Source organism: Choloepus didactylus, chromosome 3 (genome assembly GCF_015220235.1).
Source record: "Choloepus didactylus isolate mChoDid1 chromosome 3, mChoDid1.pri, whole genome shotgun sequence".
Taxonomy (NCBI): Eukaryota; Metazoa; Chordata; class Mammalia; order Pilosa; family Megalonychidae; genus Choloepus; species Choloepus didactylus.
The window spans coordinates 80,852,791-80,878,377 of NC_051309.1; the positions used below are offsets into that span (position 1 = coordinate 80,852,791).

The window sequence follows — 25,587 nt, forward strand, 5'->3', positions numbered from 1 at the left end:
TGATAGGAATTTAGCAATGTTTATCCAAGATGGTTCAAGAAGGAAGATGAATATTCTGGGCCACTGGACAGGGATGCAGTCTGGTGCGGCAGGGAAGACCTGCACCTGGATAACAGCTCCCACTACATGTTCGATCTCCCTTCGTTCTGTTGGCACACTAAACAAGAACAGCCAATCAAAACTCCCTTGTTCATGCTCTTAACCTTTTCTGACTTCCTCCTCAATGAAATTTCTTTCATGCACATGTGAAGAAAATTAAAATCTACAAAGCCGCTGTACAGTCACTTGAATCCTGACACTTGAGTAACATCAAAGAGAGCTGCTTTCTCAGGACAGCTGTAAGAACCACATGGATTCAGGCGTAAGGAAGGAGGGAGAACACATCACTGAATATCTTGAAAAATGTTTTTATTCTCTTTGCCAGCATCTCTTTCAACATTTTATTAACCAATGATAAGTGACAATCAGAAAGAATTTGGTTTCACATTGTTTTCAGAAAGCAGTAAGTAGCTATTTATTAAAAACGAGGTCCACCCGGTTTTTAAAACATTAGGAACATTTAAAAAATGAGAATCTCTTCACATGGAAATCCATGATCAAAGGTCAGACTAACATTCAAACAAGTCTCTATTCAAACAAGAGTTCTCCGTTTCTTTTAGAAGGGACCCTCTTTTCTTAGGCTCTTTCATAAGCACTTTGCAGAGAACAAGAGGTCTTGCCAGCTCATTTCTTCAGTGGATAAGCTGAGATCTAATAGCATGGCTCTATTTTATCATCAGAAGCTGGGGATAAAGACGTCTGTGACCATTTATCTTTGAGTTGTTCAAGACAGGATAGAAGAATAGGGAGGGTCAAGCAAACCAAGAAGAAATGAGAAAGCAAAACATCTACTACTTACAAAAATAAACTCCAAAGTGATCCTCTCCACTCCCCCACCCCCCACTTCACAAGGTTGAAAAGTTTAAAGTGGAAGGAGTCTTTGGTTCATAAAATACTATAATACTTGTATTTTGTTTTACTTCATAAAGTGCAGTTCTTCAAGAATTTCATTTTTAAAAAATCACCTGTAAGAGTTAAAAATAAATGCATTTAATTAAAACACTGATATTAACATTCCCATGAAAAGTAAATAACCAAAACATCAGGTCAGGTTTACAAACTCCAGAAGATACTTGCAATGGGATGGGTGGCCGAGCAGTAAGTGGCTGCCTTACAAGGTTTGATTTCAGGGACAGCATAAAGTCCTCCTGCTTTATCCTCATGTGCTTTCCCTTACCTCTGGGCTCAATGGTGCCTGATAGAAATTCTGTAATGTTCTTTGCCATAAGAATCAATCTTATGCTGCAAAGGTTCTGACCCTCTCTATTGCTCTGGGGATACATAAGTCATACCAGATATTTACCCCTTAACAGAAGTGAAAAGATAACATCCTGCCCCGAGAACAGGTTTAAATAAGGGGAAAAGAGCACTAGAAGATTCGTTTTCATACAAACAATTAAAAATATCTAATGATGACAGTCTGACACAAATTATAGCCATATGCCAGATGCCTGTCAGAGAATATTATGCATGTATAAATTTCAAGGATGCTACCATCTTCTGTGAGAAAACTAGCATCCCCTCCCAAAACACAAACACCCCACTAAACATTGGTAAAACTTCACACAGATGATTTCATTGATGCTTACTTACTTTTAACCCAAGTTTCTGATCTTAGTCGTGTACTTGTCTGGGTTGGCAGCGCTCATTACCGTAGTATAAATTGTAAGGCTGAAAATAAGAAGATGAATGTTTATATATACATCATTCTTCCCTAATATTCCAAATGAGGGAGAAAAATACTAAGCCCTTTCTTAACACTTGGGACTTAAGAGTACAAATGGAGGCCCACATATGTCAGAATATTAAAAATTTATAAGTCAAGTGAACAAAGTACTCTTTCTTCCTACTCTCACAACAGTGTGGAAGGTCAAGTTCAAATAGAAAATTCTCAGACGCCTCTCACTGTAGCAGTGAGAGAGAGCCAGCCTTGGCCCTCACCCATGGCCTGCCCCCTTCGGTTCCCATCCTTGGTTCTTTCCCACCCCACAAGGGGACTTATATGCATGTCTATGGACATCTCAGCCTGCCTGTTTAAGCTTCATCCACAACTCCAAGCAAACAGCCAGCCCTGGGCCACCCAACAGGCACAGGATGCCCACAATGGTGCGTACCAGTCTCAGGAGAACCCCACCCAGGGAAGAGGACTGCACAAGTCCTGGAAAAGGGCTTCAGGGTCCTGGGAACTGGGGCCAGACTCTGGGTGGACACACGCCCTTGGCCCAGTGGACTTATCTCAAGGGCAGGGCCACAGCTAGGGAAGGGCCAGAGCAGACCCCGTAAAGCTCAGGGATCAAGCCAGGGCCACTCTAGCCCTGCTCTAAGGATGCTGCTGAAAATAAAATTTCATTTATTTAACATTCTGCATAGCAAGAGCCCTAAACCTTGAGCTCATGGGTACATGGGCAGGCACAAAGACTAGGACCCACTTCTTTACTCCTTCTTCTACCAGTTGTCTTGGAAATCAGCTGGGATGCATGATAATTTTTGCTCAAAGTATTTGGATCTGGGTTTTCAGAAGTAGGCGGGATTAGTGGTTCTGAACTCCACAGATAATAGACCAAGCCGAAGACAGCATTATGAGCACGTGCAGAGCTCATATCCAAGGATAACGCAGGTTCCTGGAACAGAAACTCAGTTGCTTGGTTTACTTTATTCTATTCTCTATTTTAATGTTTTCTCTGCTATAGCCAGAATAGAGGACGGAGTTCTATTGCAGGTGAGTGTAATTTTGTAGCACAGCGCAAGGGGCAGTATAGAACTAATCACATATGTTCAGACTAACTTCTATTAACCTCACATTTTGAACAGCCTCAGTTGGTGTTAATCATTACAAGCAAAGGTTCTGTTAATCCTGGCTTAATGGTGACTGTCGTTTAAATGCATCTACTCTTGGGTTTTTAATTATAAAATAGAGAAAAATGCTTCTTGGTAAACTGTTTGTAATGTTACAAAGATTTTAGGCTTGCTTTTAAAAAAATATTCCAGAAGCCATTTAAACATTGATACCCTTTAACTCAGTAATTCTACTTCCATGAATTCAGCCCAGGGAAATAATCCAAAAGCAGAGGGGAAATGTACAAATATATGTATTTCAGAGTTTTAATAGAGGAAAAACTAGCAATTGGAGAACAGTTAACTCAATTACAGCACATCCTATAAGTCATTACACAGATATTTAAAATTATAATTGTAAAGGCTATATACTACTGTGAAAAATGCTTTATTAAAATAAATATAATTATTACTTTATGATACTAATTTCTAAAAGATACACCCATCATTTATATAATCATAAAAAACTATAAGAAATAAAAAAATAGGTTCTTAATCCCTATTTTAAAAATGAATACTGAAAGGGCAAAATTGTACCTACACTGTGCTACTGAGAGTCTGTCCTCAGCCTGAGGGGCCCTGTCAGTATGTGCTGGATCTGGCTCCCAGGGGCTGGCAAGAACCAACCGTTAACTATGTCATATTTTTATCCTACATAAAATCCTACAAGCTTTACATCAGCCATGATGGAAATATTTACACTACAGAAAACAGAAAATGCTATAAATCAGGGTTTTTGTTTATTGGCACACCACTGGGTACACCGAACACAGCTGATCTGTTATAGTAGTAGGATAGTGACATTTGTTTTTCTGTATTTGACTATTGGAATGTTGTTTCTGGAATACATTTTTAAGCATGAATTTTCGTATCAGGCCATACTTGAAGAAAAAACTTTCAAAGAGATATTCTGGAGATTCCCTTTTTCTGTATTATGTTAACATTCCTATTATGGTACAAAGTCAAAAGAACAATGTCAGTTTTGAAAATGTCATGATACCTAAGGTATCTCAGCACAGCCATTTACAAGTTATTCTAGAGGTCATAAGGAAAACTACTGTTTTGTATTTTGGTAAAATAGATCATTTCAAAGAAAAAAACCAATTCGATATTTGAAAGTACAAGTCACTCTATAGTTTTATCTGTCTTAAAGAATATCATTTTAATATTCTTGCCTTGCAGAAAGCAGAAGTGAGGATGAAGAAAAAGTAGAGACTTCCTGGTTTTGGAATTCATTAAAATAAAGGAAGGTAAAACACTTAACTCACTGGCAGATGCTTCCTCTTTCATTTTAGTAAATTAAACCCTACCTCCTTAAGCAAAAGGAGGTGCCTACCTTCCTATCAGCTAGGCTTAGATGTGGATGAGGCAACTAGCAGTGAGTCCCCCGTCTGAGGCAACACCTAGTGCGGACTGTGAAGGGAGGCCATTGGCACTATTCAGCATTGCTGGGATGGTGGCAGCAGGCCCGCAGAGTTTCCTGCAGAAGTTTGGTGGTGATTGCCTCTCAAGTTTAACTAAGAACTTCCTGTTGCAGTTGTAGCAATGGCCCAGAACTTGACGTCAGAAAAGCCCGTGGGTGAAATCTCTGGCTGTAGACCAGAGAAGCTACGGCTCATAGAATTCTCCTATCAAAGGTACAGGCTAGAGAGATAAAAATGATCTTCGTGAAGTGTCTGTGAGTGAGGCATGTGTCTGGGAGCAGCAGAAATAAACTTGCCAGGAAGATAAAAGAAAGCCAAAGGTGTCTAAAGTTTAGTTTAAAAATAGAGTGACATTTAAGGCGCTCATAACCAGTGAAGGCAGAGTCTACAGCTACCGGACTGAGTTAGGATGAAAGCATCTCTGCCTTCCTAGTTTCCACTGGTTTTCTTCATAGGACTTCTCACCTGACTTACGATATATTTATCTGTTAGTCTCAGGAGAGCAAGGACTTTGTTTTGCTCACTGCTGTATCCACAGCACCAAAAAACCTGGTCCACAGGAGCCCTCAGCTCGTTGCTGAGCACAGGATGATGTGAAATGAGTTCATGTTCTGTGGTGACTCATGAACAGATATGTTTAACAGGTCACTTACTTGTTATAAACTGGAACCACTGACAAAACCTGCATAGAAACAAATCATATTACAAAGTATTAAAAACTAGAAGAAATGTAAGTGGAATATCTATAGAGACTATAATCACTTAACACTTTGGTGTATCTCTGGGTGGCAGATTTAAAATTTTTTTTCTATTTTTTCCCCTTTTAAACAATGAACATATATTACAACTTCAATTTTTTTTACATTCTTCTGATAGCTATATTATGGAAAATAATATGCAGCTTGTCTATTAGTTTAGGAAATGCTGAATTAGATAAAGTTAAAATGGTTTCCTTATTTATTTATTGTTTTATTTTTACAAACATTCCCCCTTTCTCCCTTCCTTCATCCCCAGGAACCTCTAATCTGCTTTCTATATATGCAAATTTGCTATTTCTATCTCTTAAAAATAATTTTTACTTGTATAAAAATCATACAATTTTTGCCCTTATGTCTTGCTTGTTTCAATAAGCATAATGTTTTCAAGATTGTTCCATGTTGCAGCATTTCTCATAACTTCATTTTTTGTTATGGCCAAATAATATTCCATTTTGTGTATGTACCAAATTTTGTTTATCCATTCGTTTGTTGGGGGACATTTAGGTTGTTTCCAGCTTTGGGCTATTGTGAATAATGCTGCTGTAAATATTGGTGTATAAGTATCTGATCATGACCCTGTTTTCACTCTCTTTGGGTATATACCTAGAAGTGAGATTGCTTGGTCAAATGGTAGTTCTGTAATTAACTTTTTAAGGAGCTGTCATATTGATTCTCACATTAGCTGCATCATTTTACATTGCCACCAAGAGTGCCCTAGGGTTCCCAATTTCTCTGCATCCTCTCCAACGTTTATTTTCCATTTTAAAAATAATAGCCATCCTTATGAGTGTGAAGTGGAATCTCATTGTGGCTAATGATGTTGAGCATTTTTTATGTGTTTATTCGCAACTTGTATATCTTCTTTGGAAAACTGTCTATTCAAGTCCTTTGCCCATTTTTAATTGGGTTGCTTGTCTTATAGTTGTTGAGTTGTAGGAGCTCTTTTTCTGTTCTGAATATTAAGCCCTTATGCAATACATGGTTTGAAAAACTATTTCTCCCATTTTGTAGGTTTGCCTTTTCAGGTTCTTGATAATTTCCTACAATGCATAAAGGTTTTAAATTTTGATGAAATTAAATGTATCTATTGTTTCCTTTTTTTGCTCATGCATTTGGTGTCATAGCTAAAAATCCATTGGCTAAATCCTGGTCATGAAGATTGCCTCTACATTATCTTCTAAGAGTTTTATAGCTTTAGCTGTTACATTGATATCCTTGATCCATTTTGAGTTGATGTGAGGTAGGGGTCTAACTTCATTTTTCTGCATGTGGTTATCCAGTTTCCCCAACACCATTTATCGAAGAGCCCATATTTTCTCCACTGCATGTTCTTAGCATCCTTGTCAAAAATCAATGGACCACAGATGTGTGGGTCTATTTCTGGACTTTCAATTCTGTTCCACTGATCTATTTGTCTATCTTTGTGCTAGTACCCACTGTTTTGATTACTGTTGCTTCATAATACAATTTGAAACCAGAAAGCTTGAGTATTCCAACCCTGTCCTTTTTTCAATTATTTTGGCTATTTGGGGCCCCTTGCAGTTCCATGTGATTTTTTAAAAAAAGTTACTTGTTTTTTTTCATTAATAAAATGTGGACATCTACACCTCAGCATTGTAAAAATAACACAGAAGTGCTTATCCATACTAGACACAGAAGACGTGGGAGACAAAACTTCTTTTCAGGGGGTTGTCTAGACTGTTACTAAATGGAAACCACTTCTTAGCTGCAACCAACCTCCAAAAGTTACCTTTGTGATGATCATATCCAGCATAACATCCACTTCAAAGAAATCTCATTTACTCCCACAGCTGTTACTACCACCTTATATTGACACTCCCAATACTAGTCTCTGCCCCATCTAATATTGGTCACTTTGAGATTTCTCCTTGAGCCTCAAATTGTTTTGAATTTGTCATTACATCAACATCTATCCAGCCCCATTGCTATTACGATGTGAAACTTCCTGGCAATATGGGCATCCTTCATTCAGCAAATAGCTATGTGGTAGACATCATTGTAGTACTTACAAACCAGTGCACAAAACAAAGATGCCCATCTTCATGTAGGAGAACACAGAGGGGAGTGAGGGTTTTAAAAAAAAAAACTGTTGCAGGATTTGGAGGAGAGTGCTAATGGTGTGCATCATGTTTTAAAAAGTACCCTGGCTGGTACTGAGAAAATAAGAAAAACAGGGAGGGCAGAGGAAAGGTGACCAATTAAGAGGCTACTGTAATAATTCAGGCAAAATACACAAAATTTTCTTTTTACTTTCTACATTATGGGAAGTTTCAAAACCTTATGAATGTGGGATACAATAATAAACCTCTATCATCCAACTTCAACAATTATCAACTCACAGGCAATCCTGTTTATCTAGAAACCCCATCTGAAGCCCATCTTGAAATATTTTTAAGCAAACCCTAGATTTCATCCATATTTCTTTTTAAAAACCTAACTATACCATGACTCTTAATATCAAATATCCAGTTGGCTGACTTGAATGAAGATTTAAGTAAAATCTATACATTGTAACTGGTTGCTTTCTTAGCTAACATTTTTATTGAATCTATGGTCCCCCTATTTTTCCTTGCTTTATTTTTGTGAAGGCAGATCCTTTGAATATGGGGTTTGTAAGAGTACTCAAGGTCGAACCTAAGTTTTGCCTGAGAAATTGGAAGGTTGAAGCTGTCATCAAATGAGAAGGGCAAGACAGGAAGAGGTGTTGAGGCAGCCTAATGAGTTGAGCTGGTCTAATTAAACCAGTGCTACCCCCAAATGTAGTTCATATACCCGTGCCGGAGAACAAATAGTTCAACAAAGTTCAGACACTAAGAGTAAGGTATCTTAAGCTAGAAGTAGAAATTGGTTAACAACTAGGCAGGTATGGTAGCATCATATGGTGATGTAAAGGGGGACAGACTAAGATATGGAAGGGTTATCAGCTTTTAGAAATATTGTTGAAACCTTATACAAGAGCAACCTGGTTTATTATGTAACACTAACTGTGTCTCTCTCACTAAAACAGTGCATCAACGTTCCAACTTCATAGGTGTTTTTACACAAAAAGTTACTGATATACAGAACAAGTGACTCAGGGCATTAAAATTCATGGCCAGCAAAATTACAGACACCTTAAGCATCTCCCCCCCAAATTCACATCTGATGATGAACAGCTATTTCTGTGTCACCTGTCACTGGTACTATATATTTCTTGCCTGAAATATCACCCATAAGAACTGAATCAAGCCACTTCCCTCATTAAGTCTACCAGTGCTGGGACAGAGAGTGTTTTTAAAATTAAAAAAGGCTCAAATTAACAGACGGATTTCATTTCATCTTCAAAATATTACAAATAGGTCTCGTGTCTTGTTGTTTCCATTGATGTACAACTCTTAGACTGTATTCATCAGCCTGGTGAACTGTTCCTTTCTCAGAGACATAACCATCCACAAATTTTCTTATATTCTTGTTGTTAACTGTTGTGGTTTGCTGAATCAAAGCAGCTGAATTTGATACAAGTTCAATGTCATTTCCTTCAGGAATTCATTCATTTTTCTGGGCTTGAGATCTTGAATAGTAACACTTGGCCTCATACCAATCCTGCAGATGTATTTTTTTACCCAAGAAATTTTGGATTTCAACCAGACTCAATGCTGATGGGGACGTGAGCATACACAGACCTCGTCTTGTAATGTAAGCCTAGTGTAACAACCTTGACCAGGTTCTGTACATGACTACAGATAATGCGAACGTAGTCAGTTCCTTTCTACCTCCCCAATATTTGTCAACCCAACACCTCTTCTTTTTCTTTCCAAGAAGACTGAATTCTACACTATGTGACTGATGTCTCTCTGCAGAGTTCCTCTGGGGTCCTTCACAATAGCTGTGTGTCCCTTCAGCATGATGTCGACATTTTCTGGAACATCGACCGTCTGGTTGCTGAGAATGGTCTTCATTCTCGCAGTAGATGTGGCAAAAAGCTACATGTGAATTTGAGTGTCAGTTTTTCCATTTCTGCAAAAAAAATGCTGCGGGAGTTTTATTAAGGATTGCATTGAATTTGTATATGGCTTTGGATAATATTTATAGATTAACAATGTTAACTCTTCCAAATCTGTGAATATGGGATGTCTTGCCATTTATTTAGGTCTTTTTTAATTTCTTTTCAGCAGTGTTCTGTGGTTTTCAATATACAAGTCTTTTGTATCCTTAGTTAAATTTATTACTACATATTTTATTCTTCTAAATGCTATTGTAAATGGAATTGTTTTCTTAATTTCCTCCTTGCATTGTTCATTGCTAGTGTAATTAACACAATTGTTTTTTTGTATATTGATACTGTACCTTGCCACTTTGCAGATTCATTTATTTGGTCTGGTAGTTTTCTTGTGGGTTCATTTGGGTTTTCTATATAAAAGATCATGTCATCTGACAATAGAGAGTTTTGCTTCTTCCTTTCCAGTTTGGATACCTTTCTTTTCTTGCTGAATTGCTGTGGCAAGAACTGCCAGTATAATACTGAACAGCAGTGGTGAAAGCAGGCATCCTTGTCTTGTTCCTAATCTTAAGAGGAAAGATTTAAGTCTGTCATCACTAAGTAAGATATTTGCTATCTGTTTTTCAAAAATGGCCTTTATTATGTTGAGAAAGTTCCCTCCTATTCCCATTTTTCTGAGTATTTTTATGAAGAAAGGGTGCTGGATTTTGTCAAATGCCGTTTCTGCATCTGAGATCATGTTTTTTTTTCTTCATGCTATTTATGTAGTATATTACAATGATTCATTTTCCTGTTGACCACCCTTGCATCTGTAGGATGAATTCCACTTGGTTCCACACTGTATAATCTTTTTAATATGCCATTGGGTTTGACTGGCTCATATTTTGTTAAAGATTCATGCATCTATATTCATAAGGGAAGCTGGTCTATAATTTTCTTTTTTTGTGATGTTTTTACTGGGTTTTGGTATCAGAGTAATGCTGGCCTCATAGAATAAAATAAGAGGTGTCCCTTCCTCTTGAATTCTTTGGAAGAGTTTAAGGATTGGTATTAATTCTTTAAATGTCTGGTGGAATTCACTAGTGAAGCCATCTAGTCCTGGAAATTTCTTTGATGGAATGTTACAGATTATTGATCCAATCTCTGCTCTTTTTATAGGTTTGTTGAAGTTTTCTATTTCTTATTGAGTCAATTTGGGTAGTTAATATACTTCTATGATTTTTTTTTTCATTTCTTCTAGATTAGTTTGTTGGCATACAATTGTTCACAATATTCTCTTATAATCCATTTTATTTCTGTTAAGTCAGTAGTAATATCACCAGTTCCCTTTCTGATTTTAGTTATTTGCATCTTTTCTCTTTCCTTTTTCAGTCTAGCTAAAAGTTTGTCTATTTTGTTGATTTTTTCAAAGAACCAACTTTTTGTTTTGTTTATTCTCTCAATTATTTTTCTATTCTCTTTTTTCATTTATCTCTACTCTAATCTTATTTCCTTTCTTCTACCAAATTTTGGCTTACTTAGTTTTTGTTTTTCTATTTCCTTAAGATGTAAAGTTTGGTTATTAATTTGATATCTTTCTTCTTTTTTAATATATGCATTCATAGCTACAAATTTCCCTATGAACACTGTCTTCACTGAATCCCATAAGTTTTGATATGTTGTGTATTTGTTCACATTTGTCTTTGAGTATTTTCTAATTTGCCTCATAATTTTCTTCTTTTACTAATTGGTTGTTTAAGAATGTGATGTTTAATTCCATAGATTTGTAAATTTTCCAGTTTTCCTACTGTTATTGATTTCTAGCTTCATTCCATTGTAGTCAGAGAGGTTACTTTTTATGATTTTAATATTTTAACATTTATTTAGACTTTTCTTTTGCCCTAACATATGGAGTATCCTAGAGAATGATCCATGTGCAACTGAAAAGAATGGGTAGTTTGCCATTGCTGGGTGAAATGTTCTACATATGTCAATTAGATCTAACTGGTGTACAGTGTTATTCAGGTCCTTCATTTCCTTACTGATTATGTTTAGATGTTCTATCCAGTAGCGAAAGTAGTATATATTATTGTAGAACTGTCTTATTTTTCCCTTTGATTCTGTTTGCTTTATATAATTTGGTCCTCTATTGTTAGGTGCATATGTTTGTAGTTGTTAAATCTTGTTGAATTGACCCACTTATCAATATATAATGTCCTTTTGTGTCTCTTGTAACAGTTTTGTCTTAAAGTCTATTTTGTCTAATTTTAATACAGCCACCTCCACTCTCTTTTGATTACTATTTGTATGAAACATTTTTTCCCTTCTTTCACTTTCAACCTAATTTTATCTATGGATCCAAGATGGGTCTCTTGTAAATAGCATATAGTCGGGTCATGTTTCTTTATCCATTCTGCCAATTTCTGCCTTTTGATTGGAGAGTTTAATCCATTTACATGTAAGGGAATCACAAATAAGGCAAGATTTCTTTCTGCCATTTTGCTGTTTTTTCTAAGTCTTACACCTTTTTGTCCCTCCTTTTCTCCATTACTGCTGTCCTTTTTGTTTATTTGATCTTTTATAATGAGCCATTTTGAATCCTTTCCTTTTATGTTGATTTTTTAAAAAGATATTTTCTTTACAGTTACAATAGGGATTTAGTATACCAAATCTCTTACAGTTTAGTTTGTGTTGATTCCAACTTGACTTCAATAATCTACACATACACAGTACTTATATCCTTCCATTCCTCTTTTATGTTGTTCATGTCATAAAAAAAATATATTTTTATGCATTGCATGTCCAGTAACAAAGATTTACACTTATGTTATATGCATTTGAATTTTCAGCCTCAAAAGAAGTGAAAGACAACATTACAAATGAAAGATGAAATAATACTGACATATGTATTTACCCACTGTGCCAGTTTGAAGCTGTTATGTACCCCAGAAAAGACCACATTCTTTTAATAATCCACTCTTGTGGGTGCAGACCTATTATGGGTGGGAACTTTGGTTAGGCTATTTCAATTGAAGGCCCATTCAAGGTGGGTCTTAATCCCTTTACTGGGGTCCTTTATGAGAGGATAAAAGACAGAAAAAGCCCAGAGAGCACAGAGAGAGAAAAGCCCTAGAGATGCCAAGAGAGGCCCCAGAGAATCTCAGAGAGGAGGTCACCGGAACCAGATGCTGAAAGCAATGAGAGCCAGGAGTGAAGGAACAGCAGACACCAGCCACGTGCCCTATAATCTGACAGAGGAACCCTGGCAGCCTGTCTTCAGAGACCAGGTATCATCCTATTGATGCCTTAAATGGGACATTGACATGGCTTTAGAACTGTAAATTTGTAAACTAAAAAATCCCCATTATAAAAGCCAACCCATTTCTGGTATATTGCATTCCAGAAGCTTTAGCAAACCGAAACACTCATATTATTAAGTATATTTGAGATATTTATTTCTTCATCTAGTACCAAGATACTCTTTATTGATCCTTCTTTTCAACATGGCGGATTCCCTTTGGCATTTCCTGTAAGATAGGCCTAGTGATAATGAACTCCTTCAGTTTTTGTTTGTCTGGAAATATCATCATTTCTCCCTCATTTTTGAAGGACAACTTTGAAAGATATACTATTCTCAGGTAAAAAAAAAATTTTTTTTCAGCATGGCTTCATGGTTTCTATTGAGGAATTGGATGTTTTTAAGAATCCTTATATGTGGCATGTCGTTCTCTGTTGCTATTTTTATATTCGTCTTTGTCTCTGTCTGGCCTCCAGTGGACAGTTTGATCATAGCGTGTCTCAGTGACTTGATTGGGATAGTTTGGTTTGCATATTTATATCGTTCATCAGATTTGGGAAGTTCTCTGTCAATATTTCTTCATATATATATATATATGCTCTTTATCTCTTTTTTCTCCTTTTGGGACTCCTATGATGCATATATTGGTACACTTCATGGTGTCCTACATGTTCCTCAGGCTCTGTTCACTTTCTTTTTCATTCTTTTTCCTTTCTGTTCCTTTACCTAGAGAATTTCAATTGTTTAATCTTCAAGTTTGCTGATCCTTTCTTTTGCCTGTTCCTATCTGCTCTTGAACCACTCTATTGAGTTTTCCACTTCAGTTACTGTACTTTTGAGTTTCTGAATTTCTATTTGGTTCTTCTTTATAATTTCTCCCTCATTACTGAAATTCTCATTTTGTTCATATGCTTTCCTGATTTCATTTAGTGCTTTGTCCATGTTTTCCTTTTAGTTCACTGGTCCCATTTATGAGAGTGCTAAGATCTTCGATTAGTACTTCAAGATTCTGTGCTTCCTCCGGAATATTTTCCGTCAGACTTTTTTTTTAACCTATGACTTGGCAATACTTTCTTGTCTCCTTGTATATTTCATAATTTTGTGTTAAGTTATGGACATTCTGAGTATTATGTGGAGCTCACTCTGGAAATCTAGTTCCCCCACTTTTCAGTCTGCCAGACTAAGAGCAAGAAGAAGAAAAAAAAGGAAGGAAAGAGAGAGAGAGAGGGAAAGAGGGGGGGAAAAGAAAAGAAAAAAACTTTTAACAATCAGACAAAATATTGTCTCCCCCAAATAAAAAAGTGCACACTGCCTTCCCGAGTCTCTGGTTACGTGCAGTGGGAAGCCAGACGCTGCTGCTTTCTAGGCCAAAACCTAGGCCAGCATCCCTTTTGTTCATCAGGAATTCACCCCATCCAAAAATAAAACAACAGTAACAAAAGCAAGCAAGCAAACAAACAAACAAACAGAGAGAGAAAGAGGTACACTGGCTCTTCGTGTCCCAGTAGTGCTGGTGTAAGGCCAGAAGATGCTGCTCAGAGAGAAACTGAAGCTAGCAATTGTACTGGGCCCTCAGGGATCCATCGGACTAAATAACACAAGAAAGAGAAAGAAGAAACCCACCAATGAAAAAGTGTCCTGGGTCTTTAAGTCCTTGTAGATGCTGGTGTAGGGTTAAGTCCTTGTAGATGCTGGTGTGGGGTCTCTGTTGCCACCGAGAGGGCTAAACCAAGGCCAGAGTCTATGCTGTGCCCTCAGGGATCTTCCAGACCAGGAAATGCCCAAACACAGAAGGAAGGAAACAAAACCATACTAGCTCTTTACTTTCAGGTGGATGCTGCTGGGTGATATAGTCCAATCACTATTAACAAAGACATCAAGCATCTTGGGTGGAAGCTGGACGTCACAACACAAATTACCTTGAAAAGTGTCTCCAGACTAAGGTTTGCCTGGCCTGTGGAATTAAGGGCTTTAATGGCAGTTGTTCTGTAAAGACAATGGTCAAAGGTCATTTATCAGCATTTCAGAAAAACCCTGAATCCCATCAGCTCTCCTTTTGGGAGGCACAACATAAGGCCTAGCCTCATTATCTTTCTTTCCCCAAAACAGATTCTGTCCCTAAACATGTTTCCTGCTAGGTCCAGTCTGCCATGGTGGTATTAATTCAACAGCTGGGAGAGTTGACACCATCTGCTCAGGGAAGCTGGGAGGATGAAAATCTGTTGCTGCAGAATTGAATAGTTGCCACCACATATTTGGGACAGTAAAGCCAAAATGAGGAATATAACTACCTGCTATTTGGGGATATACTGACATAATTATAGAATTTTCAAAATTAGAAGGGACAGTGAAAAAACCTGAATTGGATTGTTTATTTATTGAAGTAAGGGAAATATTTTCCTTCCAAACAGTCTTAGAGAGGAGACCATGAATCTACTCCTATCCCTTCTTTTTACAGTGGGGTGAAAAAGAGGCCCCAGTGATTCCTCCAGGGCTGCTGGAATAATCTAAGCCCCCTGACTCTGAAACCCAGGATGACCTCCCCCGCCTGACACTCAACCAACTGCCAAAGAGACTCTTCCCAGTGCTCTCCACCATACACTAGACTCTCCCATCCTGGTTAAGGCACCAGTGAGGGAGCCCAGGTAATTTTCTGGGAGGGGACAGCACCTATAGTCCTCACCAGACCCTGGAATAGGAAGGACACTTTCTCCTGACTGCAGGAAAGCACTGCAGACCAGAAAGGTTACAGAGATCTACCTTCGGTCATCGGTCTTGGGCGCTGGCCTCCAGTGGTCATAATTAGTCTCCACTCGGAACCACCTACAACAGAGCATATCGTCTTCTCTTATGCAAGGTTATTTAGGACATAGCTAAAGAAAACATATGTAAAAACAAAAAAGACCTCCAGTTTTATCAATGAAAACGAGTAAAGATCATTTGATACAAAATGACCAGAGCCCTCAATTCTACTCACGCTCCATTCAAAGGGTCTAGAGGCCAAATGTCTGCCGGGCCACCTCTGTTCCTTGTGATGACCACTCCCTCCTGGGGGGACGTGCCACCAATGATATAATAAACATCAGCAATAATAGGAGTCTTGGCCAATTTGAAAACAGCTGCTTCAAAGTTTTCTGACTCACTCAGGGTCTGAACAAAAGAACAAATGCATTAGTAGTCATCCACACCAATCAACCCACCAATGATCCCAAGCATACCCTACTTATATATTATGCCATGACCATAACCTTGAACTACTCTGACCTCATCCTTTTGTATAAGAGCTCCTGAAATGGAAGAAGCCTCAGCTTTAGGGGTCTTCCAGAGCACTAGGAATTTTTTCACAAAAGGAAGAGAACTGAAAGTTGACAAATTCTGTCTGTCTCACCAAACATGGACTGTGTGCTTTCTAGGCTGATCATCCTGACAGACTCCCCACATTTCCTCAATTGTTTGTTCTTTCAACAGGTATTTCTTGAACACTAACTATGTGCTAGGCACTGTGCTAGTACGGGGATAGAGAAGTGAGCTGGTCCTTGTTCTATCAGAAGTTACAAGGAGTACAGGAAAGTCCACAGGCAAGGGTGAGGCAGTATAATGAGTGTTAGCAAAGAAGAAAGACATGTTATGGAAGTCATAGCAGGGGATCTATCCTCACCATGCTTCTAGGGCATCAGAGGAGGTATCCTTTTGAAGTATCACATGAGCTGAGGCCAAAGGACCAAAAGAAGTCAGTCTGGTGGATGGGGGATTGGGATTGGGAGTGCGGAACAGAGTTCAATTTAAGCTCATTGCTCTCACGTAGCATGCTCTCTTCATCTACAAGCCTTTGCCAGTCTATTCCATTGAATTACTCTGGGGGTTCATGAAGACTTTCCAAAGGGTCTGTGGCATGAATAGTTAAGATCATGTTCCCAATATTCAAATTCCATATGTGCTCTTTTCCAAAAGTGATCTGCTCAAGAACACTGTGTAGTAGAAGGCCTGCTCTTCCCACCTCACTTTCACAATCATTCTTCTACCATTTTTTGAAAGGACATTTTATGCTTGATCATCCTGAATATTGCCAAGGCAAATTGTTAAGGAAACGAGGGTCAAGGGGATGGGATTTGGGTCAAATAAAAAAATGATTCTAAATACCGGTGTCTGCAAAGGCTCCATCCTGCAAGGCACCATAAACCGTCAACCCATGGCAGGATTATGTATGTTTCACCCTGCCTTATACATATTGCTGTTAGGATGAGGTATTTTGGCTTGGGTTAGTTTGTTCTGAACTTAGCAGAATTATTAAGTGAGGCAGTACAGATGACGGAATATTTGTTTGATTCCATCACCTATACCATCTTCAAACTACTTTCAAATAATTCATTGCCCCTAACAGAGAGTTCTATGAGAACAAGGCAAAAGAACATCAGTAGGACATACTGAAGGCAGAGGTGACTTATTTCACCCTGGTGACAAACCCAGTGGGAAGGCATGTGTCTTATCTACCTACCTATCTCAGGAATTAGAAGAAATGGGGAATCACTGCTAATGAGTATGAGGTTTCTTCTGGGAGGAATGAGCATTCTAAAATTGATTGCAGTGATGATTCCCACAACTCGGTGAATATACCAAAAACCAGTGAATTGTATACTTTAAATAGGTGAATGGTATGATGTGAATTATACCTCAATAAAGCTGCTATTTCTCAAAAATTAAATATCCATCAATCTTATGACCCAGCAATTCCACTCAAAGGTACTTATCCAAGGGAAACTGACACATATGTTCACAAAAAAAGATGTGTACAAGAATTTCCACAGCAGCCTGATTCATAATTGCCAAAAACTGGAAACAACCCAAATGCCCACCAATAGGAAAATGGATAAACAAATTGTGGCATGGTCATACAATTGAATATTCCTAAGTAATAAAAGGAATAAACCACTGAGACATGCAAAATGGATGAATCTGAAAAACTTTATACTGAGTGAAAGAAAATGAGTCTGAACTCTATGATTTCATTTATACGACCCTGTTCATTTAATAGGTTCATGTAAAGCACCTGTTTCTTTCGTTGTGTTTAGAGCTACCTCCAAATGCATTTGCTTTGCTAATTCAGGTATTTGCAAAAGGAGATTCTAAAAAGGGAGTCATCTATTTTTAAAGACGAGCCTATTATTACCTTTTATCTCAGTGAGCTCCTGTGGAAAACTCCAGCCTATTATCAAAAGGTTTATAAGCATTTTGCAAACATCAAGCATCTCTGAGATGCTTATTCTTATTAAGAGCTTCTTACATTAAAACAATATTGTTAAATATGACAATGCCTCACAACATGAATACACATGAAGTTAGGATGAGGTGGGCTGGAGAGCAAATATACTCACAGTGCGTAGAAGCCAGCTGACTGGAGAATGTCTCTGAAAAAGAGCAGCGATTGCATTCTCCCACCACCAGCCTTTATCTGCAGAGTTGGGGAAGGAACAATAAGTAAATACACATTTTGCTGCCCAAATACCATTTTAAAAAATTCCTTAAATTTTATTTCTTTCCCATATTATAAGCTGCCAGAAAGCTGATGGAGGAAGTTTAGTTGAACGAAGAATGATTTTTATCAGCATCCAGTTTTCAAAGATTAAGCTGGAATTTCATGGCAACTCTAAATGTATCTCCATTTTATATATATAAATGATCTTCCAGAAAAAATATGCAGATATTCAAAGTTTTGAAAGCAGCCTCTTTTGTCCCAGGACACGATGATAATTATCTTAGAGGAAATCATTCTATTGATTAGCTCAGGTAAAATTAAATCATGTAGATGCCAGAAAGCCATGGCCCAATAATACGTATTAGGAAGGATGTAAAGAACTTATATCTTTCAGAAATCTAAGTTTGATTTGGGCTCACATTAAAAAAAAAACACAAATTTACAGTCATTCCCCCAAATTACTTTTTTACATCTTTAAAAGTCTCTCTAGGGAATTTATTTCCAAAGAAGAAATTTTCATTCAAGAAATAAGCATTGAGTATCAATTTTGTGCCATATCCCAACTTGGAATTTAATAGTGAACAAAAGTAACTAGTGTACCATTAAACAGGATTTTGATAACTATAACAAAGAAAATAAAACCCAGTAGTGTAACCATGAGGGATGAGCGAGGACTCTTGTTGCAAGGAGAATTAAGGAGAGCCTCTGGGTTGTCCACATTTGAGCTAAGATGGCAACACCATTGTAGGCAGAAGGCATGTGTCAGGGCCCAAAGGCAGCGAAAGCTTGGCAGATGTGGGGAAAAGAAAGAATGCTGTTGAGATGCAGGTGGAATGAGGGAGGAGAGAGGTGTAAGGTGGGCTGGAGCTGGTGACCACATAGCGATTTGAGGCCAGAGTAAGGCCTTTGGATTTATTATGAGTGAAATGGAAAGCCACTAGAGGTTTTAAACATGCTCATTCTAGCTGCTAGGTGGAGAAAGAATTACAGGAGGGGAGAATGCAAATTAAAACCATAATGAGATACCATTTCATGCCCACTAGAATTGCTACTATTAAAAAGACAGAAAATTGGCATCTTGGGCTTGAGAAAGCCTTCTTGGACCAAAAGGGGGAAGAGAAATAAAACAAAATAAAAGTTTCAGTGGCTAAGAGATTTCAAATGGAGTTGAGAGGTCAATCTGGAGGTTATTCTTATGCATTATATAGATATCTCTTTTTAGTTTTTAGTGTATTAGGATAGCTAGAAAGAAATACCTGAAACTGTTGAACAGTAGCCCAGTAGCCTTGATTCTTGAAGATGATCATATAACTACATAGCTTATGTGGTGTGACTGTGAAAACCTTGCGACTGACACTCCCTTTATCCAGGATATGGACAGATGAGTAAGAAAATAAAGACAAAAAAATAAATAAATAATAGGGGGGAATAAGGGATATGGGAAGTTTTGGGTGTTCTTTTTTATTTTATTTTTTTGAGTAATGAAAATGTTCAAAAATTGATTGTGGTGATGAATGCACAACTATATGATGATACCGTGAACCACTAATTGCACACTTTGGTGATTATCTGGTATGTGAATATATCTCAATAATAATAATAATAATAATAATAAAGACAGAAAATAGTGTGTTGGAGAAGATGCAGAGAAATAGAACCACTCCTTCACTACTGGTGGGAATGTAAAATGGTGTAGCCACTGTGGAAGATGGTTTGGAGGTCCCTCAGAAAGCTAAGTATAGAATTACCATATGACCTGGCAATCCCATTTCTAGGTATATACCCCAAAGATTTGAATGCAGGGACTCAAACAGATATTTACACACCAATGTTTATAGTGGCATTATTCACAATTGCCAAAAGATGGAGGCAACCCACAAGTCCATCAACAGATGAATGGATAAACATAATGTGGTATATACACACAATGGAATATTATTAGCCATAAAAAGAAATGAAGTTCTGACACAAGCAACAAAATGGATGAACCTTGAAGCCTTCATGTTGAATGAAATAAACCAGACACAAAAGGATAAATATTATATGACCTCACTGATCTGAAATAATTAGAATAAGCAAATTCATAAAGTCTGAATCTAGAATGTAGGTTACCAGGGGATGGGGTGGGGCTAGGAACTGAGGAGTTAATGCTTAAATTGTACAGAGTGTCTATTTGGGTTGATCATAAAGTTTTAGTAACGGATGGTGGTGATGGTAGCACAATACTGTGAACATAATTAACAATGCTGAATTATATATGTGAATGTGGTTAAAAGGGGAACTTTTAAGTTGTATATATGTTACTAGAATAAAAATTAAAGAACAAAACAAACAATAGGACTGTAGAACACAAACCATGAACCCTATTGTAAACATTGGAATATAGTTAATAGTACAATTATAAAAACGTTCTTTTATGAATTGTAACAACTGTTCCACACTAATGCAAGATGCTAATAACAGGATGGTATATGGGAATATGCATGATTTTTCTGTAAACTTACAACTTCTTTAATTTAACAAAAATGTATGTAAAAAAAAAAGCTTCACAGGCAGCCAAGAATGAGGCTGCTACTGCAGCAGTACAGGTGTGATGATGGCAATAGAGCTGATAGGACCTGGAGAGTGAGGCATCCGAGATGACTCCTAGGTTTTGTTGTGAGCAACTGGTTGGTGCCATTTCTCAAGACAAGGAAAACCAGGAGAAGAAGAGGTTTGGGTGGAGGTGGAGATTGGTGCAGGGAAGGCAAAAAAAAAAAAAAAAAAAAGGTAAGAGACTTGCTTAAGTATGTTAAGTTTGAGACACCCATGAGACATCAAGGTGGAGATGTGGAGAAGGCAGTTAATACTCAAGCTGGGAGCGCGAAAGGAGGTTGGGACGAGAACCTAAGATGGCAGCTAGTTGAGACAGGGCAAAATAACACTTCTGTGAAAAATCCTAGATAAAAACCAGAAGGTGACCCAGAATACCAGTTTCAGCGATGCACCAGCTGGACAAGGCCTGCTAGAACCACAGGGGCCGTACACTTGGTGAAAACGGGAGTATGCATTCTGAAACGAGCGAGTAAGCCAGCTGAAAGACCTGCAGCTGTGCTGCGGTGTGGGGAAGCCGGAGGTTGGTGTTTGGAGACAGACTGCTTCTTTAAAAAAAAAAAAAAAAAAAAGGGAAAACCCAGGAGCGGCTGCATTTGCGACGGTGAAAACCGCACAGTGGAAGCACAACAGAAGCAGTCTGAGCCAGCCTCTCGGTGTCTGGCATGGAGGATAGCCCACTGCAGATTCCCTCAAGGCCAGGGGAGCAGAGGGGAGAGCCGGAAGGAGAAAGAAACCCCGCTGCTTGCAGCCGCTCCCCGGCGGGCTGGGGACACTCCTGCCCGGGGCTGTGCCCACAGCCCAGAGCAGCGCCAGTTGTCCCTGAGCTGGGAAGGAGGAACTGAGCAAGGAGAGGGGAGGGGTGGAGATGCCCCGTTCAGCCATCTTTGCATCAGGCTGAGAGTGACCCTGCATGTCCCGGCAGCCCGAGGCTTCCTTTGAGGGACGGCGTGCACTTGTGACGTAGTATAGCCTTCCCTCAGCAGAGGTTCTGGAAGATCACAGCTGAGAAGGGAGGCCCGCTCAGAAAACCCAGGGACGCTACGTCAATGCCAGTGGTTTGTGTGTCAGCATCAGAGAGGATCGGCGGCAGAACTGAAATGAAGGCTTAGACTCTTGCAACAGCCTTGACTCTCCAGGAACACCTGGGAGGTCTGACTATTAAAGCTGCCCTGCCTCTCTAGCCACCGGGACACACGCCCCACGTTCAGGGCGGATGGCTCCAGCAACACACCCAAACTGAGTTTACCAACTGAACCCCACAAGAATCATTTCCCCACACACCACAAGAACAAAGCTGAGAACTGACTTGAGGGGTATAGGTGACTTGCAGACACTATCTGCTGGTTAGTTAGAGAAAGTGTACGCTACCAACTTGTATCTCTGAAAAATTAGATTGGTATTTTTTTTTACAACTTGAAAGAACCTTATCAAGCAAAGCAAATGCCGAGAGGCCAAAAACAACAGAAAATCTTAATGCATATGATAAAACCAGATGATATGGAGAACCTGATCCCAAATACCCAAATCAAAATATCAGAAGAGACACAGTATTTGGCACAATTAATCAAAGAACTACAATCGAAGAACGAAAACATGGCAAAGGATATAAAGGACATGAAGACGACCATGGAACAGGATATAAGGAACATAAAGAAGACCCTAGAAGAGCATAAAGAAGACATTACAAGAGTAAATAAAAAAATAGACGATCTTATGGAAATAAAAGAAACTGTTGGCCAAATTAAAAAGATTCTGGATACTCATAATACAAGATTAGAGGAAGCTGAACAATGACTCAGTGTCCTAGAAGTCCACAAAACAGAAAATGAAAGAACAAAAGAAAGAGTGGAGAAAAAAATTGAAAAAATCTAAATGAATCTCAGGGATACGACATATAAAATAAAACGTCCAAACTTAAGACTCATTGGTGTCCCAGAAGGGGAAGAGAAGGGTAAAGGTCTAGAAAGAGTATTCAAAGAAATTGTTGGGGAAAACTTCCCAAACCTTCTACACAATATAAATAAACAAAGCAAAAAAGCCCAGCAAACTCCAAATAGAATAAATCCAAATAAACCCACTCCAAGACATATTCTGATCAGACTCTCAAATACTGAAGAGAAGGAGCAAGTTCTGAAAGCAGCAAGAGAAAAGCAATTCACCACATAGAAAGGAAACAACATAAGACTAAATTGTGACTACTCAGTGGCCACCATGGAGGTTAGAAGGCAGTGGCGTGACATATTTAAAATACTGAGAAAGAAAAATTTCCAACCAAGAATACTTTATCCAGCAAAACTTTCCTTCAAATTTGAGGGAGAGCTTAAATTTTTCACAGACAGACAAATGCTGAGAGATTTTGCTAATAAAAGACCTGCCCTACTTCAGATACTAAAGGGAGCCCTACCAACAGAGAAACAAAGAAAGGAGAAAGAGATATAGAGAATTTTAACAGACATATATAGAACCTTACATCCCAAATTACCAAGACACTCATTTTTCTCTAGTGATCATGGATCTTTCTCCAGAATGGACTAATATGCTGGGACATAAAACAAGCCTCAATAAATTAAAAAAAAAAAAATTGGATATACTCAAAGCACATTCTCTGACCACAATGGAATACAAATAGAAGTCAATAATTTGTGAATTGTAACTCCACTATTTACTTCCTACATGATATAAAATACACAAACTCTAATGACAAATCAGTGGTTTTGAACTCAATGTAAAATATGTAATTTTTGACAAGAACTATATAAAGGTGGGGGAATGGAGGAGTATAGGAGCATAGTTTATGTGTCCTATTGAAGTCAAGTTGGTATCAAAGAAAAACAAGATTGTTATGGATTTAAGAGTTTAATTTTAAGCCCCACAGTAAACACAAAGAAATTATCAGAGAATATGACCATAGAGATGAAAAGTAGAGTATGGGTTAAGAGAAATGGGAGAAGGGGCAATGGGCAATGGGGAGTTAAGAAATGAGTGTAGGGTTGCTGTTTGAGGTGAAGGGAAATTTCTAGTAATAGATGGTGGGAAAGAGATAGCATTACAACATTCTAAATATAATTAATCCCACTAATGGAAGGCTAGGGAGGGGGTAGAATGGGAGGATTTAGGCTGTATATATGTTTCCACAATTGAGGAAAAAAAAAAAAAGGACAGTCTAAATAGATGACAATTGAATGCCAAGGGTGACCCTGGATGGGATCTGAGGATGGAGGACAGGAGGCTCAAAGGGACACAGTTGAGACTTAGGGGAAAAAAAAAAAGGAAATATAGAATGTATGCTTTGTATCAATGTTGAATCTCTAGTACTTCTTAGCTGCATTTAATGGGATTGCATAAAAGATTGTTCTTGTTCATTGGAATTGTATATGTCAATTATAGTGGTTGTTCAAGGATGGGTGCAGCTAGCTCTCATGTGTTCAGAAGACAGAGCAATAGATGACGGATGATAGGGAGGGAGGGAGGGAGGGAGAGAGGGAAAGAAATACTGGTGTGACAGCATGTTAAAGTTGGTGGATTGGGGTATCAGGGGAGGGGGGTCAGGGTATGATGAAATTCTGTGTATGTGGTTTGTATTGTTTTTGCAACTGTTCATATAACTTTGAATTTATTTCAAAATAAAATAAATTTAAAAAAAAAAAAGAAAGGAGGTTGGGACTGGAGGGGTGACAGTAACAACAAACATTTCTATGGGCCTCACTCTATGCCAGGCACTGCTCTGGGTACAGAACTTACATTAAGTTATATGATCCTCATGACTACTATCATACCTGCTTTTCAGAGGAGGAAACTGGAACACTGATGGGTTAAGTACCTTGGCCAAGGTCACACAGCTAGCAAGTGACAGCATCAATATATATACCCAGGCAGCCCGGCTCCAGAGTCTGAGATCTCAGACACCAGGGAATTTGCTACTCCTCCCCATGTTCTATGTCATTTGTTGGTCCTCCTCACATCCTTGGCACCCTCCATAATGTGCAGAAACTTCAAAAAACAGACCTAGTACTATGCCCACACTCCCTGTTTACAAATATCTGTTATTCAGTAGACAGATTCTTCTCCACCCACCATGGAGTCTTGGAACAAATTTTTTGTTTGCAAATATGGTGCCTGAGAGTAAATGTTGGTGTGTGAAATAGTCATGTGGAAAACTCATACATCCTGATTATCTCTAAGGAGTTTCTTTTTCCTTCTATGCTCATCAGCCTATCTCAGGGACTTTCTTACTCATTAAATAATTTCACTTCCATAATTATTTCTATTAATCAAGTGGTGTTGCATGTTCAGGCACTCGAACGCAATTTTAGCAGACTAAAATATAACTAGTTTTCATTAAAATAAGGTTTTAAAGACTTTTTTAAAAAGTCACTAAAAAGCAGTTTGACAGCTTTTAATTGTGTTTGTTACAGACTAACTCAGTTATTTTTAAACTGCTTGTGCCTTAGGTTCTACTAATCAGTCTGTCAAACAATTTGAGTCCAAAAATAATGGAAACAATAGCTTATCTTTAAATATGCATGTATTTATAGACATTCTGTTTAAAACCTTACTAATGGTCATGCTGTGATTTGGGTATCTCTGTTTGAGAACCAGTAGTCACTCCTAGCTGATATTTGAGAAAATGTTGAAAAAAATATATTAGGAAAAGAACTGACACTGATATGTACTCATACCAGCCTCTTTCTGTTAAAGCCTTAGGTAAAATGATACGAATAAACCTAAGAAAAGCAAACAACAAGAAGAAGTCCATCAGGGGTTAATCAGATGGCCAAACTAAACTTTAAGATACTCCTTATGTGTATGTCTTTTTCTAGTCTCCCCACCATGACCCTGCAGGATCTGGCCTTGGCCTTCCTCTCCACCTCTGATGTCACTACCCTCTTACTCTATGCTATAAACACATGACCTTCTTTTGTTTCTGGAATCTATCAAGCTTATTTCTATCTAGGGTCTTTTGCCCTTGCTATTCCTTCCACCCCAGCTTCAGCAGAGCTACTCCTGGATCAGGTGGTTCAGCGTTCCTTGGCCTTCTACCTGAGTAACCATCCCAGCCTCTTCTGTTTTACTTTCTTTGTAGCAATTAACAATATCTGAAATCATCTTCACTGTTAACAAGCATA

The 25,587-nt window shown here is 38.2% G+C and overlaps 1 protein-coding gene and 1 pseudogene across 3 annotated transcripts in view; both read right to left on the minus strand.

The window, feature by feature from the left end:
- Positions 1-391: 391 nt before the first annotated feature.
- Positions 392-25,587, minus strand: part of NAAA (N-acylethanolamine acid amidase) — a 35,542-nt gene continuing 10,346 nt past the window's right edge. The window contains exons 5-12 of one of the 3 annotated variants that reach the window (XR_005215888.1): positions 17,766-17,842; positions 15,371-15,543; positions 15,154-15,216; positions 14,313-14,379; positions 14,017-14,155; positions 5,012-5,040; positions 1,693-1,770; positions 392-1,064 (exon numbers count right to left, since the gene is read on the minus strand). Coding sequence is in view for 1 of the 3 variants with exons in the window: in XM_037830003.1 (XP_037685931.1) it covers positions 1,695-1,770; positions 5,012-5,040; positions 14,313-14,379; positions 15,154-15,216; positions 15,371-15,543; positions 17,766-17,842 (485 nt within the window). In the remaining 2 variants the exon portion in view is untranslated. Of the gene's footprint in view, positions 1,065-1,692; positions 1,771-5,011; positions 5,041-14,016; positions 14,380-15,153; positions 15,217-15,370; positions 15,544-17,765; positions 17,843-25,587 lie in introns of all 3 variants that reach the window. The other 2 variants (XR_005215887.1, XM_037830003.1) reach the window with 2 other exon arrangements.
- Positions 8,280-10,052, minus strand: LOC119529530 (annotated as a pseudogene).